At 38.2% G+C, this 18,824-nt stretch overlaps 1 protein-coding gene across 2 annotated transcripts in view; it reads right to left on the bottom strand.

The window, feature by feature from the left end:
- The window catches only part of capn15 (calpain 15), a 53,986-nt gene that overhangs the window by 4,271 nt on the left and 30,891 nt on the right, over positions 1-18,824 (bottom strand). For both annotated transcript variants that reach the window (XM_059324609.1, XM_059324608.1), the window contains exons 5-11: positions 16,682-16,905; positions 13,090-13,215; positions 10,711-10,863; positions 8,567-8,728; positions 5,538-5,773; positions 4,530-4,699; positions 2,476-2,654 (exon numbers count right to left, since the gene is read on the bottom strand). In XM_059324609.1, the coding sequence (XP_059180592.1) occupies positions 2,476-2,654; positions 4,530-4,699; positions 5,538-5,773; positions 8,567-8,728; positions 10,711-10,863; positions 13,090-13,215; positions 16,682-16,905 (1,250 nt within the window). The remainder of the gene's footprint in view (positions 1-2,475; positions 2,655-4,529; positions 4,700-5,537; positions 5,774-8,566; positions 8,729-10,710; positions 10,864-13,089; positions 13,216-16,681; positions 16,906-18,824) is intronic.

Here is an 18,824-nt window from a genome sequence, read left to right as displayed (position 1 = left end):
CAGATAAAGCAAACAATAACAACAAAAAGTATTCCGATCCCTTACTAGTGAAAAAGTTCTAAGAATTACTCCACTACAAGTAAAAGTCCTGCATTCAAAACTTACTTAAGTAAAAGTACAAAAGTATCAGCAACAAAATGTACTTAAAGTATCAAAAATAAAAGTACTCTTCATGCAGAATGAAATACTATATTATTGGATTGTTATTTTTGATGCATTTATGTAAGCAGCATTTCACTGCTGTCAGGGTAGGGCTAATTTTAACTACCTAATATACTGCTATGTGGCTTAAAATGTGTAATCATTTTAAATGGATCCTGTTTTTCATGATAAATCTTGACCTGAAAAGTAACTTTAGCTAGCAGCCAAATGTAGTGGAGTAAAGTACAATATTTGACTCAAAAATGTGGTGAAGTGGAAGCATAAAGTTACATAAATTTAAATAGTCAAGTAAAGTACCTGAAAATTATACTAAAGTACAGGACTTGTCTAAATGTACTTAGTTACATTCCACCACTGCTGAAAACACGGCAGTATGGTATTTTTATGTTGTGCATCGTGTATGGTGAGGTGAAGCAAATATAAAAGACTGTATAAAAATAACTGACATGAGGAGGGGGGCTGAACCCTGAGCAAAGCCCTCCCTAGTGTAAATTATAATACAATAGTCCCTTTAATATCCCAAAACATTAATATCACTTTAATATCCCTATAGCCACTAATAAAAAGCATAACTCTATTTTTACCCAGTGTTATTTCCCCTACCATTGACTTGGGGAAATAAGAGAGAAAGAAAAATAAAATTTAATTAACCTCATTTATGTGCACTGGTTCCATTATAACTTGAGTCTTTCTATCAATTTTATTTAAATTGAGGGTTTCGTTCCAAGGATTTCCTTGACGTCATAAAACATGACGACTGGTATTCAAACCAGCACCACCCCATCCCCCTGGGACACTTCATGTATGGGGAACCACTGTTTTCCCCCTACCTTATATTCTAAATAATGAAAATAAACATGAATTAGTTTAGATAATTTTGATGCAACCATCTTTTTTAATACTCAATCTTACAAGGGGAGAAACTAATAATCTGGGATGAGAAAAACACCTTGTTAAACGTCAAATTCATTTACTTTTTAAGGCAGGAATCAAGGCTAATTAATGTTACAACACTGCAAATTTTTATAATGAGAACTATCAGGCTGACAGACAACAGTTAAAAAGAGAGAGAGGCTTGAATGTGTGAACACTTCTCAGTTGAAGTAAAAAAAAGAAATATCAACAGAACTTCACTTTCTATATAATATATATATATATATATATATATATATATATATATATACAATATAAACATTCAACTATGTCTACGTCCCTTAAATTAACAAACTGCTAAGGATTTCAAGGACCTGTGAGAACTACGAAAAAATTCAAATACATTTTACATCCCGAAAAGTCAGATTTCATTTCACATTAAAAAATGTCCTAGCTAATGATTCTTGCCACTGATCTTGGAAGTGTTTATTAGCAAGTCAGCAAAGTTAAAGTCACAACTGGAGGAAGACGAGTTGCCTGGTCAGCACTCTCGAGTCGCTTGTTTTTATGATTCAGTCTTTTTTGAGAACAAGAGGAGGTAGCATGGTGAGAAGAAATAAAATAAATTAAAAAATGCTTCTTTTAACTGTGTTATTCACACTTCCTCAGTCTTAAGGATCTCTGAGAACACTCTAGTGAGAATCCTGAATATAATTACCTAGCTGCTCACTACTTTCCCTATGAACGGACTGTAGAACACCAGTGAGTAAAAACATCAGAAAATAAGAGTGTGATACTGAGTGTTTTTATCAAGTGGTGTGACTTCATGTTCTTGTTAGATGAGAGAAAATGACATTAAAAGACATGCTCCTCATGCATGGTGACGTTTAACAGTTTCCCATTATGTGGGACATAACGTCGAGCTGATAAGGTAGTAAATTTGCATTAATGTGCGATGTAATGTGTCTGTACGGCTGAAACATTCATACCGTAGATGTCCAAAGAAGCTAAATTCAGATAAACCTAATGATGCGTGAACAGCTCTGCCGTGCTGCATTTCACAGGTGTTTTTCAGGTCTTTAAATCATTGGCTTTAATGGGTAAAAGAACAATGGGGACTAAGAGAAAACAAAGGCAGTTAGAACGGTGCTGAGACCAGCCTACGGTAGATTACTAAAAAAATACGGAGCGCTAATCCTCTGGGATCATCGCTGTTTATATAAGTGTGTGTGTACAGATATAATCGTCTAAATGGGCGGATGTTTGCTGCACCTGTACCAAATGTTCCCAAAGCATTTAATCTCCTCACTTGCAATCTATTTGTGTTTTTTTTTCTTTCAAGGTGAAATATAGCTTGATAAAAAAAGATTTTCACAGTTGTGTTTATGCAAGGATGAGAGAGAGACTAATCCATGAGTGTGTGTGTGTGTGTGTGTGTACCTGTGCAAAGGCGGTACACTGTCTATGGTCTTGAGACTGCCGCGTGTGGACACCACATTGAAGCTGTCAGTGCAGTCACAGGAGACATGGAGGTAGTATTTGGGGTGGCGGTTCTCCACCACCACGATGAGCCCCGCCCAGCCGTGGGTCAGGTAGTAGCACGTCATGCCCTCGCGGCCCTGAAGGAACATGGAGAAACACCGAAATAAAGCCAATGTGGAAGTGTCTTAAACCTGCATTCTGATGGTATAGAAGTCTATGATAAAATGACAATACTTCTCATTTGATTTATTACCTCAGAAGACAATTTCCTAATGAGGTTATGGTCTTAAAGTCTTCTTTAATAAAGCTTGATGTTCATTCATTCATTATCGCAAACCGCTTATCCGCACTCGGGTCGCAGGGGGCTGGAGCCGATCCCAGCTGTCATTGGGCGAGAGGCGGGGTACACCCTGGACAGGTCGCCAGACTATCACAGGGCTGACATTTAGATACAGACAATCACGCTCTCATTCACACCTATGGGCAATTTAGAGTCACCAATTAAACCTAAGTGCATGTTTTTGGACTGTGGGAGGAAGCCTGATGCTCCCATTTAGAGTCAAATAGACAATAAAGCAGGGTAAGCTTTAGGGCGTGGCTACCTTGTGATTGACAAGTCGCTACAACGGTGACCTATCTGCTTTTAAATAGATATATGTCCTTGTTTTTGGGTGTTTTGGGTGTTTCTTAAACTTTGACCCTTTTATAGTGTTTTTTTTTCAGTTCGTGAAGTTAATTGGAGCTTATTTGTTTATTTATTTATTTTATTGATTTGTTTTTTTAATACTTTATTCCAGGAGTTCATAGAAATTTGCATTTGTTTACATATCATGTTCTTCATACTTGTAGCATTCCTGCAAGTTTATATATTTTTATAGTGAGTAACTTACAATTGGAGATTTTTCATCATCTGAAATGTGTCGGTTGTACTTAAAGACACTCTAAGGTGTCGGCTGTATATTTTCAGCGCATTATCAGCAGAAAGACTGCTAGATTACTGCTTTTACGACTCTTAAATGTCAGTACAATAAAAGGCAAGTCTTGGTCTTTTGATGGGCTGATGGCAGAAAAATGATCTGCTGTCTGACCATTGTGCAGCTCTATTGGAAAGGTGCATTCACTGTAATGTTAAAATGCTTTTAAGACGGTATTCACAATAGCAGCTCTCCCTGAAGGCGAAATGTCTTTGATCTCTCATTCAGTGGCTGCTGATCTCCGTTTTGGGGCCTGTACTTGTAACAAAGTGAATATAAACAGCTGTCCAATGGACCAGTAACAGCATCCAGTAATCCCACTGCTGCCACCTTAAAAATATCTGTCAGCAACAAAGCAAGCCATGTGCTCATAATACAAATCTCTTGTTTCATGACTCAGGACAGCTCAAATTATGTATTATTATCCGGCCCCAAAAAAATATTTTTTAAACTGTATTGTTAAAACACTGGTGCTCTTGTAGTGGCTGCCATGCTCTCTCGTGAGTGCTCGGCCCACCTACGGCGGTGCGGTGAATTCCTGGAGAGCTGAAGAGCTGAATGATTTAGCAAAGATGATCTCAAGTGTTTAAAAAGCTCTGTCATCCTCTAAAACAGCAGCCAATGTGACAGCACTTTGAGGAAAGCGCTGTTCAGGAGAGCCAGAATAATTTGCTTCCTTGGGTGTGAGCGGCTGTGTGTGTGTGTGTGTGTGTGAGAGAGAGAGAGAGAGAGAGAGAGAGAGAGAGAGAGAGAGTGGGGGAGAGATAATATGCACATACTTGCACGTGTTAAGGCAGAATAGGATTCAAGACTCAGGAAATCTGAAGTGTTATCTCAAAGTGGCTTATGGAGTTGCAAGCGTCCTCCGGCTTCACAAGCATTATACTCAAACAGTGTGTGTGTGTGTGTGTGTGTGTGTGTGTGTGTGTGTGTGTGTGTGTGTAGGTGTGAGACAGAGAGATGGGGGGCAGAGACAGCAGACTGAAAGAAAGTGTGCTCATTCTCTTGTGTTCAGGCGAGCGTGTACATGTGCCTCACCTCGTGTCTTTCGCCTTTGTTTTCCGTGAGGAGGATGATGGCATCAGCCAGCGTGGTGGCTGTGGCCTCCACCTGCTCCACCATCACCTGTCTGGAGCTGTAGATGGCGAGGATGTAACCGGGGAAGTCTTGGCTGGGCCGCCGTGCTGGTCCGCTGGTAGGACTGGAGACTGCAGGACAGAAACATGCCTCAAAAATAAGAACATACTACTGTTTGATAAACAGGGTTGCAAACAGGGATCTCAAAGCCTCAGTATCAGGGCCGATAAAGGGATTTTTTAAATCATCAGCTATTGAGCTATATTGAGCCCGATCCAATCCTTTGTTTTGATGTTTTTACTTGCAAAGTCTTCTTGCACAGTAACGCTGTTGTCAGCTCTCCAACTTTCTGCTGTCTGTCTCTCCTCTACTCCACTGAGCTCTGTGTGTAAGAGCAGAAGCTGAGTCCCGCCCTTGGTGAAACACCACACATCATATACGATGCAGTACCGAGTTAATTTATGTTTTTTATCAAATTTATGTGCACTTGTTTTCACAAGGAGAGACAGACAGTAGTGCTGGTGCAAGCCAATAACAGTCTTTTTTTAATTTAATCCATGCAAAAGCGGATGAAAATAAAAGCACTGGAGGACACTTTTTTAAAGGAGAAATTTAGCATTGTAGTAAATGCACCTCAAGACAGCAACAAGGCCAAAAAGATTACAGAGAGGATTTCTTATTTTGTAAAAAAATTTGCTTGGATTCATGCATTTTTTTTCTTCAATGCAATGCAGAGCCATTTAATTGTCAAGTATACATATCGGATGGATTTTAATAAGTTTGACATAATTGAGGTGTGCACTATGCAGCTGTATTATCTGGGAAGATATGAGTATCGAACTGGAACTCAATATTAAATTACTTGGATTGGGATCTGGGGAAAAAAGCATAATCAGGTATGGATTGAACTAAATAAACATTCATAAGCAACATAAGCCTTGCTTGTGCACATTATATCTGTACACCTACTGGGCGTGGGCGGACCTCCCATCCCGCTGACGTTCATCTGCCAGTGGTTGAAGGCGCAGCAGACCACAGCGTACTCCCCTGGCTCCAGCATCACATCGCAGCCAACAAACTTCTTCACCGCCCGCTTGCTGTGGGCCAACAGGCGGCCGAGAGTCAGCTTGTTGCCGCTGCCGAAGGAGGCCCGGAACACCATGATGCAGAGGTCCAGGAGGTGGCTGTCGGCTGTGTCCGAACGCCTGGAGAAGAAAACAGGATGGACGGGTTAATGCAAACAAAGATGGCTCATCACTGTTCACCAGCAACACTTCTGTCCTGACTAATTTCAAAATACTGCTCCTGGTTTATAAAGCACTACACGGCCTTGCACCTCAGTACATCACAGATATGCTCATCACCTACACGCCAGCAAGAACACTTCGGTCAACAGGCAGTGGCAACCAGTGTTGCCACAGTTACCTTGAAAAAGTAATCCGATTACTGATTACTCCTTTAAAAAGTAACTTAGTTACTTTACTGATTACTTGATTTTAAAAGTAACTAAGTTAGATTACAAGTTACTTTATTAGTTACATTCAGCATTTGCCGACAACAACCCATCACCGCCTCAACATAAAAATGACAACCAGTTTTAAATTGCCAATACTCATTTTATTGGAAGTGTATTTTTAACAGTAACGTACAAACTTAAAAACAATTTCCTGAAAAAAATACATGTTTTTATAAAAAATAAAATAAAGACAGTCTTTCTTGACTTCACTTAAAAACAAATACTCTTTTTTAAATAAAAAATAAAATAAAGACAGTCTTTCTTGACTTTACTTAAAAATAAATACTCTCTTTTTTTTAAAAATAAAAAATAAAATAAAGACAGTCTTTCTTGACTTCACTTAAAAATATGTTATGTTTCTCATGTACACAGTGAACTAGAACGGCCAAGACAGTCTCACAGACCGTTTGGGTTTTTCTTTTATAAATAACTTCGTTTACATTAAAACTACATGTCTCTCAGTCGGCGACTTTTCCTAAATATATGTGTTTGATGGTTTCTGAAGCTTACAACTTATATATAATAATATATTAAAATGAAACAAACTGAGCATTTATACCCCGGACTGCCAATAGCGATCATATTGACTGCTGCATATAAACGGCAGTTATAGACCACTTTGTCCAGCTGTGCTGTGTGAATCGCAAGAGAGAAAGAGATGAGATACCGGGCGCGTATGGGCAAAAACTGAAGGAGGAGGATCGGATGGTGGCTCAGGTAGCGATGAGGAAACTGTCACTGTAAGCTGCACACCTGTCAGCTGCACACCTGTAAGCAGCTGTGCTCCATGCAGACATTTCTCAAACTTTATTTTGTAGGCTAAGGACAGACTAGATCATGATTGTGTTGGATATAAAGCGCCATATAGTCATCCTTACTGATTGACTTAACGTAGCCTGAAGGTAGTGGGAGTGTCTGTTGTGAGTTTAGGGGGCACGTCAGCCAGAGCTGTAGTGTGTGTGTGAGTGAATGAGTGAGTGAGACTGCTGCCTGCTGAACAGAGGGTCGCAGAAAAAGGATCTGAAGTGCCCGTGTTTCGGCTTCAAAAACCCGCAGAACTGATCCGAAAACAGCCCAATTTTATCCACCCACCCAAACCCATTTTTACCCGCAAAATAGATTGCAAAACCGCCGATCGACGTCGCTCCCCAAGTCGCAAGAAGAAAGCAAATATATCGTTTTACTAAGGAAAATGACAAAAAATAGTAACGCACACAGTGACTTGGATAAGTAACTTTAATCTGATTACTGGTTTGGAAATAGTAACGCGTTAGATTACTCGTTACTGAAAAAAGTGGTCATATTAGAGTAACGCGTTACTAATTAACGCGTTACCGGCATCACTGGTGGCAACTTACTCATCCCTCACACCAGATCCAAAGAAGGAGAAGCAGCTTTTAGTATTTATGCCCCGCGAAAGTGGAACACCCTGCCTGACACAGTTAAACTTGCCACATCAGTAGCCATTTTTAAAAACAGATTAAAAACTTCTATCTTTTCTCTACAGCATTTGGTTGAATTGTGTGCATGTGTGGTTGTGGGAGTGGGTGCACATGTGTGAGTAAGTAAGTGTATATGTGGTGAATATGGAATAGCTTGTCTACCTGCACTCTTCAGTTAATTTGTAATCGATTTTTGTTTGTTTTTTCTGTGTTTTTTGTTGTTGTTTTTTTTAACTGTAATTATGTGTATACATTGTGAAGCAAATTGAGTCTGCCTTGTGCATGAAATGCGCTCTATAAATAAAGTTGAATTGAATTGAATTAATATCTTCATTAAATTGTCTATAAATGTGTCATAGATTCCTAACAAATGGAATCAATTACAGATTAAAGTACTCTTTATGACATAAACATATTAATCAACATTAAGAATACGTTTTTTTCTTTTCCCCAAGCAAAGTAATCAACGTCTACAAGAACTATAACCCATACAATTATAAAATACTTTAATTATTTAAAAGGCCATGATACAATTATATATTTTAAACATGAAAATGTAAAAAATAAAACCAAAACCTATCGTACATAGATTATGTATTTTTTTAAAGGGAACTCAAAGGAGCAAAATAGGCTGCGGATAAACTTTTTTCATGATGGTGACCTGTTTGTCACATTCTTAAAGTTGCAACGAAAAAAGCTTCTCTGATTAAAAAAACCCAACATATTTGATGTGGTTACGAAAGTTCTGCTTACGTGTAGAAGATGACAATTTAACTAGGCACATCTAAATATATGTCAGTACCTTTGCTCAAGATTTTCACCCCGTTTGGTTCCACCTTGTAAAGTCTATAAACCAATATAGGCCAGTCCACCATAGGGATTATTATTTGAGTGCCTGAGATTGGCCAAAAGGTTTTCCTGATAGTCTAACATCATTATTCTGATTATAATACAACAACAATCATGCTGCATAACAGGTATAACCCAAGTGGGGATGAACCAGGATGGAAAAAGACATTCTGACAGCTGTCTTGATTTACCTGCTTCCCTCCTGAAAGAGAGCAAACTCCAACGCCGTCCTCTCCAGTACGGTGAGGGCTGTGACTGTGACCGGCCCGCTGGCCTTGCTGGGAAAGCAGCCCGATAGCCTCACCTCCTGCCAGTCTGAGTGGATCTTACAGATGTCCACAGAGTCAAAGTACCTGTGGGAGGAGAAGGATGAGAGGACACAGCCGTCTTTAGTATACACACATAAATAGATATAACATAAACAGAAAAATTGTGCAGGAGGACCCGTTCTGCTGAGACACCAACAGTTTGACCGACTGCTCTCTTGCCTGTCATGAGCTAAGTCTATTTGCATGCATCACAGGGAACTCTTTAACATTAGCATAGCCTCTGAGGGTGCCGCTGAACAAACAGCATTTACCTTGCTAACATATCAGACCTCCTCCTTCAAAGACGGAGCCCCCAAGAGACATTCTCTCCCTCACTTTCAGTCTGTTTTTCATTGTTTCATCACTTCCTAACCTCACACTGACAACTGTCTTACATCTTACTTTTGTCTTCTTGACAATCGGGGGAAAGAAGGAGAGGAAAGAAGAGGGGCATGCTGAAGCTTTACAGTAGGCTTTGATCATTGGAGATAAATATGTCAGCTGTAGAAACATTTTGTTTCTTTGTGTTCACTTCTTGTGTTTATTGAAAGATCCTTCATAATCAGCATCTATTTGAGTCAGTATTAGGGGCTTAATGTTTGACCACTTCTTTCCACATAGTGACACAAGTCTAGGCAGGCACATGCTGTAGGTTTGTAATACAGTACAAAGCCGAGAGATTATTTGTCTGTCAGAGAAAACAATAAACAGTCAGAAGACGGATGGGATTCCGGTCTAGACCGCACACATTATTCAGGTTTGAGCTGTTCAGGAGGACAGCCACATTGATCCCGCTGGACTTATTGCAACTCTTATTATGTTAGACATGAGAGACATGAATAACAGCCCCGATACACACATCATTTATCTTTAGGTGAACCTACTAACCTGGTGGACTTTGTGACAGCATCCATTGATTAGATGGCTCATGAAATGAAATGAAACTTTTTGATTCAGGTTATTTACCCAAATTATGAACAGTGAAATGTTTCTGTTCACAGGATTCTGCATTCTCTTCATTTTTTAAATGTCTTTTACTGTAACTCAATTTTTTTTTCAGTCAGTTATTTTTCAGGGTAGTTCAAGGCAAGCGCTCCCTTTTGTGTTTCAGATTACTTTTCAATCGAGTACTTACAGGCCGTGTTTACTGACCTCCACAAGGTCACAAGCCAATGACATGGCTGTGCATACAAACAGCCACAAAAACACCAGTCAACACTTGATGCTGTGTGTGATTGAATGACAGGATTAATCTAATATGACAAAACCCACCGAGAGCCATTGCAAGTCTATAAGCCTCTGCTTGACAAATCCCTGGCAACCAAAGCAACAACACAAAAACACACAATTCCATAACGACTCGACGTCAACAAACACAATGGTACCAGATGGTCTGCAAAATCTATTTGTCCATCACTTTTAGCAAATTATGTGCACCCATCATGGAACAATTAAACGTCATTTTTTAGAGTTAATTTACCGCAAAAGCTTTTATATTTTTTCTCTAAGCAGCTGCTGCTTGGGGGACACTTCCTGAGATATTTCCTCACAGGGAATCGTACATTTTGCATATCTTACAGTTGTGTGTTTGGAATAAAAACAAGAAGTGTAGCGATAGCAGACACAGCCATCATGGCTCAGATTAATTAGCAGGAAAAAAATCTGTGCATCTGTCATGTGGGCGCCATGATTGACTGCAGGGTCATGTTTAAAAAAGAAAAAAAATCACAGCGAGGAGGATTTTTCATGAGATGTTGCCAAAATATACAGTTCAGTGTCGACTTTAGATGCCGCCATGCCTCCTGGTGACCACTAGGTGGAAGAAAGGTCAACTGGCAATGAGGGAATGAATGACTGTGGATTATATTATGAGATAACGCCCACCTACATATGAGAAAATTGTGATTTAAAGACTAAATTTCTTGGTGAAAATAAGCCCACTGTTACTTAAACAAATCAAACCTGGCTCAAGATAGATTAGATACACACAATTAGCATTAAAAACATAAAAATCTCTCTGTTCTTACTTTATAAAGTCGCTGTACTCCATCCAGAAGACGCCCTCACTGCTGCCATGCGCCATCAGCTCGTGACGCAGGTGTTGCGGCCAGTCTGTCCACTCGTCCGACCAGCTGCCGTTCCACGAGAAGCGACCCCACGGGTTACGCAGCCGCAGCAACCTGAAGCGTGGCCAGGAGAGTGACAGTTTAGGGAGGAAGATGATGGACTGTGAGGGAGAGCCAAATGCAGAAATCCAGCTAAAGTGACAACCGCTTTCAGAGCAACGCAGCGTCTTCGTCCCTGCAGACTTATATTGCTTCTCTTATGGATCATTGCCTACTTTTAAACAACCCTTTTCATTTTACTGCCTCCTCCCTACAGTGAGAAATTTGGGAGGTATAATGGAAAACCATATTGGAGAGTCCCCGCTTTCCAAAAAAAAAAGAAAAAAAAGTGGAGGTGAATCGCTGTTTCCAAGCTGCTTTTCATCTCCTCCGGCTCCTAGCAGGAGGACTCCGACTCATTTTAGATCAAGCGCTGTGGCCCAATCTTCCACTCAGATTGCTTTATGGCAGTAAATTAAAGTGGTTGTGTTGGGCTCTTGAGCAAATTACATCTGGGATTTACAGCCACTCGCAACCTCCTCTCACAGGTAGGACAGGAGAAGGCTCCATTGTGTGGACTCACAATGCTTATCAAAGTGATCTGGCGTGCACCTGTTCTCCGCTGGCACCGAGCCTCGGCCCCATTTACCTATGAATCATTGAAGAAGTACTGTCACAGTGTGTGCATCTGCTCAATCAATTCTAAACCCATGATACTTATTTATGAATTTGCTTTTTTAAAAAGTGAAAAAAATCTTTAAAACACAGTCCCTTTGCATGAAATCGACCTGCATGCCCTTGCCAAAAGAACCTGCTGTTTGATTCATCGGTTTCTACTGTGAGTCTTTAATGAGAGGTGTACAAGGGAAAGGAGGAAATAATGGAAAAGTTTCAACTTGGATAGGGATTTTGTAAGTGTCTTTCCCCAATCTGAATTCCCCCATTTAAAAATGCCATGATATTCTTTTAGGTTAGTTAACACAAGACTCTCCCAGATCTTCTAGATTTATGTTATGGCCTCCCAATTTTAATTATTTAGCATGGCAAGCCTCTAAATACTACAGTACCCATGAGCCGAGCTGCAAGAACATTCCACATCATTTGTTGTTGGGAGTTGTGAACATAACTTGAATCCCAAGGCTGCTGAATTCATCCAAAATTGTGCATCGTGGACTGATTGAAAAATGCTCCCTGTGAGTTGCGTTCAACCCCTGAATCGCAAGTTTCAGAGGTGTTTCTTACTCCTGTTATATTTTACTCACTGTGGCCTTGTTTTTTTACTGTAATATACCTCTATGTACACAGTACAATCATGGCTACAAGTAGGGAGAACTCAAATATGTGTTGTTGTTTTTTTTTTGTTTTTTTACAGTTTATTGCCATAGAATGATACAAGGTTTCATGATAATTTCAAACAATTAAGTCCATATAAAGAAGATTTTTCCAGGCACCCACAAGTGTTACCAATATTGGAAAAAAAGGGGGCTCCACATGCTATACATGTTGAACTATTTACATTTCATAACCTCTACTGTCCTTTCCTCTCTGCTCTGTGTAAACAGCCTGCAGTTCAGTTCAGGAGTTTCATTAAATTTTTGCCACATAACTGTTGGTCTCAGCTGAGTCATTCACAGTCTTTCCAGCTCCACTCAGAAGTGCAGAATTTAATTTTATAAAGTGGTTTTGATGAAATATCCCCATTTAAACTTCAACTTGGTTACTTTTACTGACAGAAGCGTTTGTTTAAGGACGGTTGGAAATTTGGAAATCCAATGATTATTTCCGTTTTCACACTTTCTGGCTATGATTAATATTCCAATACTGTCGATTTTATTAAAACTGTGTTACATACAGTCTTTTTAAATCAAGGAGCCGGATATTTTCTGTCACAGTTATTTATTTTTTGAACTGATGATTCACTCAGGAGAATTTCATACCGCCAGTCACCTCACCTCACATCGTCTGTGGAGAAAATGAACGGTGCTTTCACATCTTCCCATTTTGCAGCTCTATACTAAAAAGGAGACCCCATTGTTTTAACAAATTGAACGAGCTGTAGGGCAGATGCCGAAAAAGTACAGTTGGTAATTTAATTTGTTCCAATTAATTTCATGCAATCCTTAAAGGTTTATTAGATTTTCTGTTACAAAGATAAAATAGATGCACGGAGGCAGATAGAGCAGATATATAGATATATAAAGAGAAACATCAAGTGACTAAAAGGGGGAAAGGCAAAGAAACCAGAAGTACTCACAGACGAAGGTAAGGAAGGTAACTACTTTAATTCACATTGCTGCATACCTGTAACCCTGAACATCTCGCACGTCCAGGATGGAATAGGCGTGTCGAGGCCGTAGACCCAGAGACTCATAGACAACGTCGTCAACTTTCATGTTGCCTCCTCCACAAGACGCACCCATCAGAAACCTACACACACGGACAACACAGCATTAGACATAGGATTTAATAAAATATCATCAGGAAACATTACGTTTGTTTACAATTTCCTTATATTATTTTTCTGTAACTTGGGCTACGTTCAGACTGCTGGCAAAAGTGAAAGCCACATTTGATTTATTGCTCATATGAGATTCAGATCAGATTTTTTTTGTTTTTGTAATTTTCATTTTTAATGGTTGTTATAATTTTAAAAATCTTCTTTGTAAGTAAAGAAAACACACCAGGGTTACATTTTTAAAAAAATCTTTCACTCTACTCCTTGATCCTCTCAGATCTGATTTTTTTTTTCTAAGCAGTGTGAACAACACAAATCACATGAAATCAGATTTTTTCCAAATCGGACCTGGGCCTCTTTGATATGTGGTCCTAAATCAGATTCTAGTGCAACCTCAGTCTGAACAGTCATGTTGCAATTGATGTGACTTTGCGACGTCATTCTAGAGCGCTTTCACACAGAGCGATTGTCACAATTCTGCACTGGTAGTGGGGAAGTCCCTCGGACGCCGTGATTACATGATCGATTATTTATCAGTCAATCAATCAGACTTTATTTGTATAGCACTTTTCACACAAGAGAGATGCAACACAAAGCGCTTTACATAAAAAAAATTATTAAAATAATAATAATAAAAAGATAACGAAACATAGAAACAAACACCCTCCACCCCATCCACCTTCATCCCACCCATCCTATTAAAAACAAAGCACAAACTGAGGAAGTGCCATCTCAACATGGATCAGTGAGGAAACACTGGAGGCAGGTTAGAAATAAATTAGATAAAGAATAAAGTAAGATAAAATAAAATAAAATAAGATAAAAAGATATATATAATAATAATTAAAAAAAAAAGTAAAAGTCAAAAATGACAATGGAAAGTAAATATATATATATATATATATATATATATTTTTTTTTTTTTTTTTAATGATCCCATCACTCCTGGCTCCAACTCATCATCCACACACCTTTGTACAAATGTAGCAGCCATTGCTCCACAAAAAGCCATTGTTAAAAATGTTGCTCTCTTTCTTCTCATCCTTTTTCTCATTATCATCTGCTCATAACTTCCGGCTTCCACCGTAAATTCTGACTTCAGTAGCCTCCATGTTTACTTCTGTACACAGCGTGCACATGTGGGTCAATTCAGGACTGTGAGCAATTCACACTGGAGTCTGAAATAGGCTACATTTAAAAAATAATTTGAACAGATGCAAAAATAAATATGATCTGAGCAAAAGTAATCAGAATTAAGCATTAGACCTGCAATGCCAACGTAGCTAAAGATAACTAAGAGGTGAGAGGAAACCATTTTCAACTAGTGCTTCTTCTGCTTTAAAATAGCTAATTATGTGAAATATTTCTTGACTTATTTTATTTGTATTTAACCAGGAAAGCCTCAAAATTAAAATCTCCCTTTCTGGCAGCAACACACACAGTTTCAGACAAACAACAACATTAAAAAACAATACAAATATCCTGTTAATCTGTTTTCAATTAATGACTGCTGCTCCTTCTCTGCTGATGCAGCTTGTCTCTGTTTAGTAAAGTATATTCGTGTTGTCATGATTTTTCCAGGCTGTTCCGCTTTGATTTATTGAATAATACCACAGCTTTTCTGACAGATGGACCTCCAGTTTGGCCACAGATGATTTGGCCCCTTTGGAGTTCTGCTAGTTGTCTCATGTCGCTTTGAAAGCTCACATATCAAAGTGCTGATTTCCAGACCTCTTTCATGACCGACATATGCTACTAATTGGCATTCAGAACCTTTGTGGATTTGTAACACCTTTGTGTTTGTAGTCGTGATCAGAGAATGTTCATCCACTGTTTTTCCAATGGGATGTGTGGCTGGTTATTATATTGTGTATTTCCTGTACTGTGCGTGAATATGACAATCTACTGTATACATATTCAGCTATTTATGGAAGCCCATTTCCAACACTTACAAAAACCAAAATCAGAAGCTTAAAAAAAACATCCTATTATAGTGAGAAACTTTTTTTTACTAAATTAGGACGTAGTATTGCAGCAATCACAAATTGATGAAATATTTATACATACATTCCTATATACTGAAATAATGGCAGTATCTTAAAATTATGAGAATATTGTCAAATGAATGAGTAAGTATTTCAGAATGAGAAGTTTTCTAAGAATGAATTTATATAAATGATGACTTAGTATCTCAAATGAGTTAGTATTGCAACATAATGACTTAGTAAAGCAAAATAACGACAAACTTTTATAAAAAATAATGATTTAATGATCTAAATGAGACTTAGTATCTCAAAATGACAAAATTATTGTCAAATAAATGACTTATTTTCTCTAAATAATAATAGGAAACCTTCTAAAAATAATGACTTTGTATCTTGAAATAATAAGAAACTTTCTCAAAATAATGACTTATTTCTTTTGAAATAATGACTTAATATCTCAAAATGATGAAATTATTATCAAATGAATTACTTAGTATTTCAGAATATTGAGAAACTTTCTTAAAATAATGACTAATTATCTAAATAATGACTTAGTATCTCAAAAAAGAACATTTAAAAGGACATTTAAAAAATAATGAATAAGAATCTTGATTTATTGAGAAGTTATTAAACTAATTGATTTATAAAGTTAGTTAAAAGTTATTATTTTGAGATAAGTACATTTTTTTAGCAAGTTTCTTATTATTTTGAGATACCAAGTCTATGTTTTGTGTGTTAAGTGTTTTGAGATATGATTATTTTTGGATGCCATGTCATTATTTTTGACATACTATGCCTTTTTTTTTTTTTTCGCTTTAGATTTTTTTGGCAGTTTGCCTTCGCTGGAGGAATGACACGCAGCAAAGAAATCAGCCTTTGTATATGGGCTACATGCTCTAACAGATGAGATATATAAATATAAATCTATCTTTTGTATTGTATTGTTATTAATTCTGTGTATTTTATTGTATTTTATTGCTGAATCTTTTCTATCTTTTTGTACGGTGTCCTTGAGTGCCAAGAAAGGCGCCTCCAAATAAAATGTATAATATAACACTTCGCTACAACAATTTCTTCGAGAAAGATTCTCATTATAATGACTTCTGGATTATTTTTTCCATCGTAGTTCAATTCAGCAAGACATAGTGGAGAATTATAGACACAAAGGGGGCGAATAAGTGAACAATGTTCCTTCACGCCCTAATTTGACCAAAATTAATTTACATTTACATTTAGTCATTTAGCAGACGCTTTTATCCAAAGCGACTTACAGGAAGAATTAAAACAAACAATCAAGGTATAGTGCAATAAGAGCTATTAGTGCATCAATAAGTGCTAGTGACAATTCTTTGAGGAGTATAATTATCGTTTGGTGCTAGGAGAGAAGATGCTCTCTGAAGAGCTGGGTCTTTAGGAGTTCCCCTTCAAAATTCCCCTCCACTCCTTCTCTTACCCAGCTTCCTTGGAGCTGAGCATCTTGGCCCAGATGAGGTCTGTGTCGATGGGCTCCTCCCGAGGGTTGGTGGAGCTGACCTGCAGCATCAGGGAGTCACAGGGAGCCCCCGTCAGCGTGGCCAGGCCCTCGATGGCGCGCCCTGCCTGCAGGGCAAAGTAGGAGCCATGGAGCTTGGCCAGGGCCTTCTCAATCAGCGCCACCCAGAGCTGCTTCCTCTGGGCCTGGAATGATGGGAAAGAGGAGGAGGAAACATTTAGTCATGTCTCAGTCATGATGACTAGAGCTCACTTGTAGCAGGATGTTGTGTTTGCAGTGGGGTTCGTTTTGATGTGTTGGCTCTGAACCTGCTGACTGTGACTCAAACGTCTAAAGGTTTCTAAACATAACCCGATAAAAAAGGTCTGGTAACGCTTTATAATAAGGTCCTTAATAACCATTAATTAACAAGTAATAAGGCATTGTTCTCGCTTTAGATCCGGTAGTTGCAAAAAGCATAGTTAAGTTATAGTTAACTTATAATAGATGACCAATAAAGTATATTTTAATATCAATAAGCAAACAAAATAAGATTAATAAAGGCATGGCAAAGACATAATGGGTGGGTTATGGTTGTTTGTAATGCCATTATTAACACTTATATAAGCTTATAAACACACAATAATGTTAATAAGCATCTTGTAAGGACTTACAAGGGCCTTATTACTTGTTAATTAATGGTTATTACAAGGACCTTAATATAAAGCGTTACCAAAGGTCTTATTTATTCTTCCTCATATGCTTTCTTATCTTATCATCACCATAAACATAACTGGTGTCTTAACATTTTGTTCCAGCATGCCTAGTCATCATGATAAACAAATTTACTGTGACCTGCCCTACCCTGTCTCTTCTGTTACCTTTTTTCCCTCTTGTCTTCCTTGGAATCTAATGTAGGCGGTACCAGGCAGTCTCAACATTATGTACATAAGGTCTGATGTCTCTGCAGCATGTACGTTTCTCTGTGCTTTATTTCTTGCATAATGCAGTACTTAATTTGTCCTGTTATTAACTGCTGTTTAATTAGCCTTTCAGGTGCAATCCTCCTCTGTGAAGTCCTCTGAGTCATGAATGTGATAAAAAGCGGGATAATTAATTTGCTTGATCTTATATTAATAAGTAATGGCACAATAAAGACGAGGCTGCAACTTCATCAACGAGGCGATTATGACTTCTCTAAACAAGCGGGAAGCAACTTACAGCTGCCCTGCTTCCTGTTAAATCAGAGTTTATACAGTGTGTCTAATATACAGCCTTCAATGAGCACTCTACCAATCTAGTGTTGCATTTCTTTTAAAAGGTGGACTGTTAAAAAGAAGGTTCAAACTCAAGAAAAAACAGAGATATGTGTGTTTTTACCCACACATTCTTCTGAAAACCTGATGCCTAAATTACCCACAATGTAACTCACTCGCCAACAGGTGTGTTATGCTTGTAGCAGCTAATGTAGCCTCTAGGCTCCAGCAAAAAAAAAAAAGTATTTTCAAACTACACTCACTTGAATAAAACACTTGCACTGACTCAAGTGAGATCAGTAATATTCCCCTGATGCGTATAGTCCCTCTTTAAATGTAACAATATGGTGTGACTGAATATATTAAGTACGTCCCTGGGTGAATACTCTGCATCACCCGGGGACAATACACAGCATGCATGTATCTGCATACATTTCTGGGCCTCTGTATATAATCCCTATCCATTTTCTCTAACCTTTGTGAACTGGAAGCAGCGGTGGAATGTAACTAAGCACATTTACTCAAGTACTGTACATCAAAACAATACAAAGTAAGGTACTTGTACTTTACTTTATACTTCTACTCCACTACATTTAGCTGCCAGCTTCAGTTACTTTTCAGGTCAAGATTACATGTGTTATAAATTAAAACACATAAAAGTATATTAAGTAGTTAAAATCAGTAGTTAAAATTAGCCCTACTTAGACAACAATTTGGAATATATTTAACATATATATTATATATATTTGACATTTTGATGCGGATACTTTCGTACTTTTACTGAAGTAAGTTTTGAATGGAGGGCTTTTACTTGTAGTGGAGTAATTTCACAGTGTGTCATTAGTACTTTTATTTAAGTAAGGGATCTG

Source organism: Centropristis striata, chromosome 21 (assembly GCF_030273125.1).
Source record: "Centropristis striata isolate RG_2023a ecotype Rhode Island chromosome 21, C.striata_1.0, whole genome shotgun sequence".
Lineage (NCBI taxonomy): Eukaryota > Metazoa > Chordata > Actinopteri > Perciformes > Serranidae > Centropristis > Centropristis striata.
The sequence above is the reverse complement of the archived record's forward strand: the minus strand, read 5'-3'. Positions and strand labels throughout refer to the sequence as shown.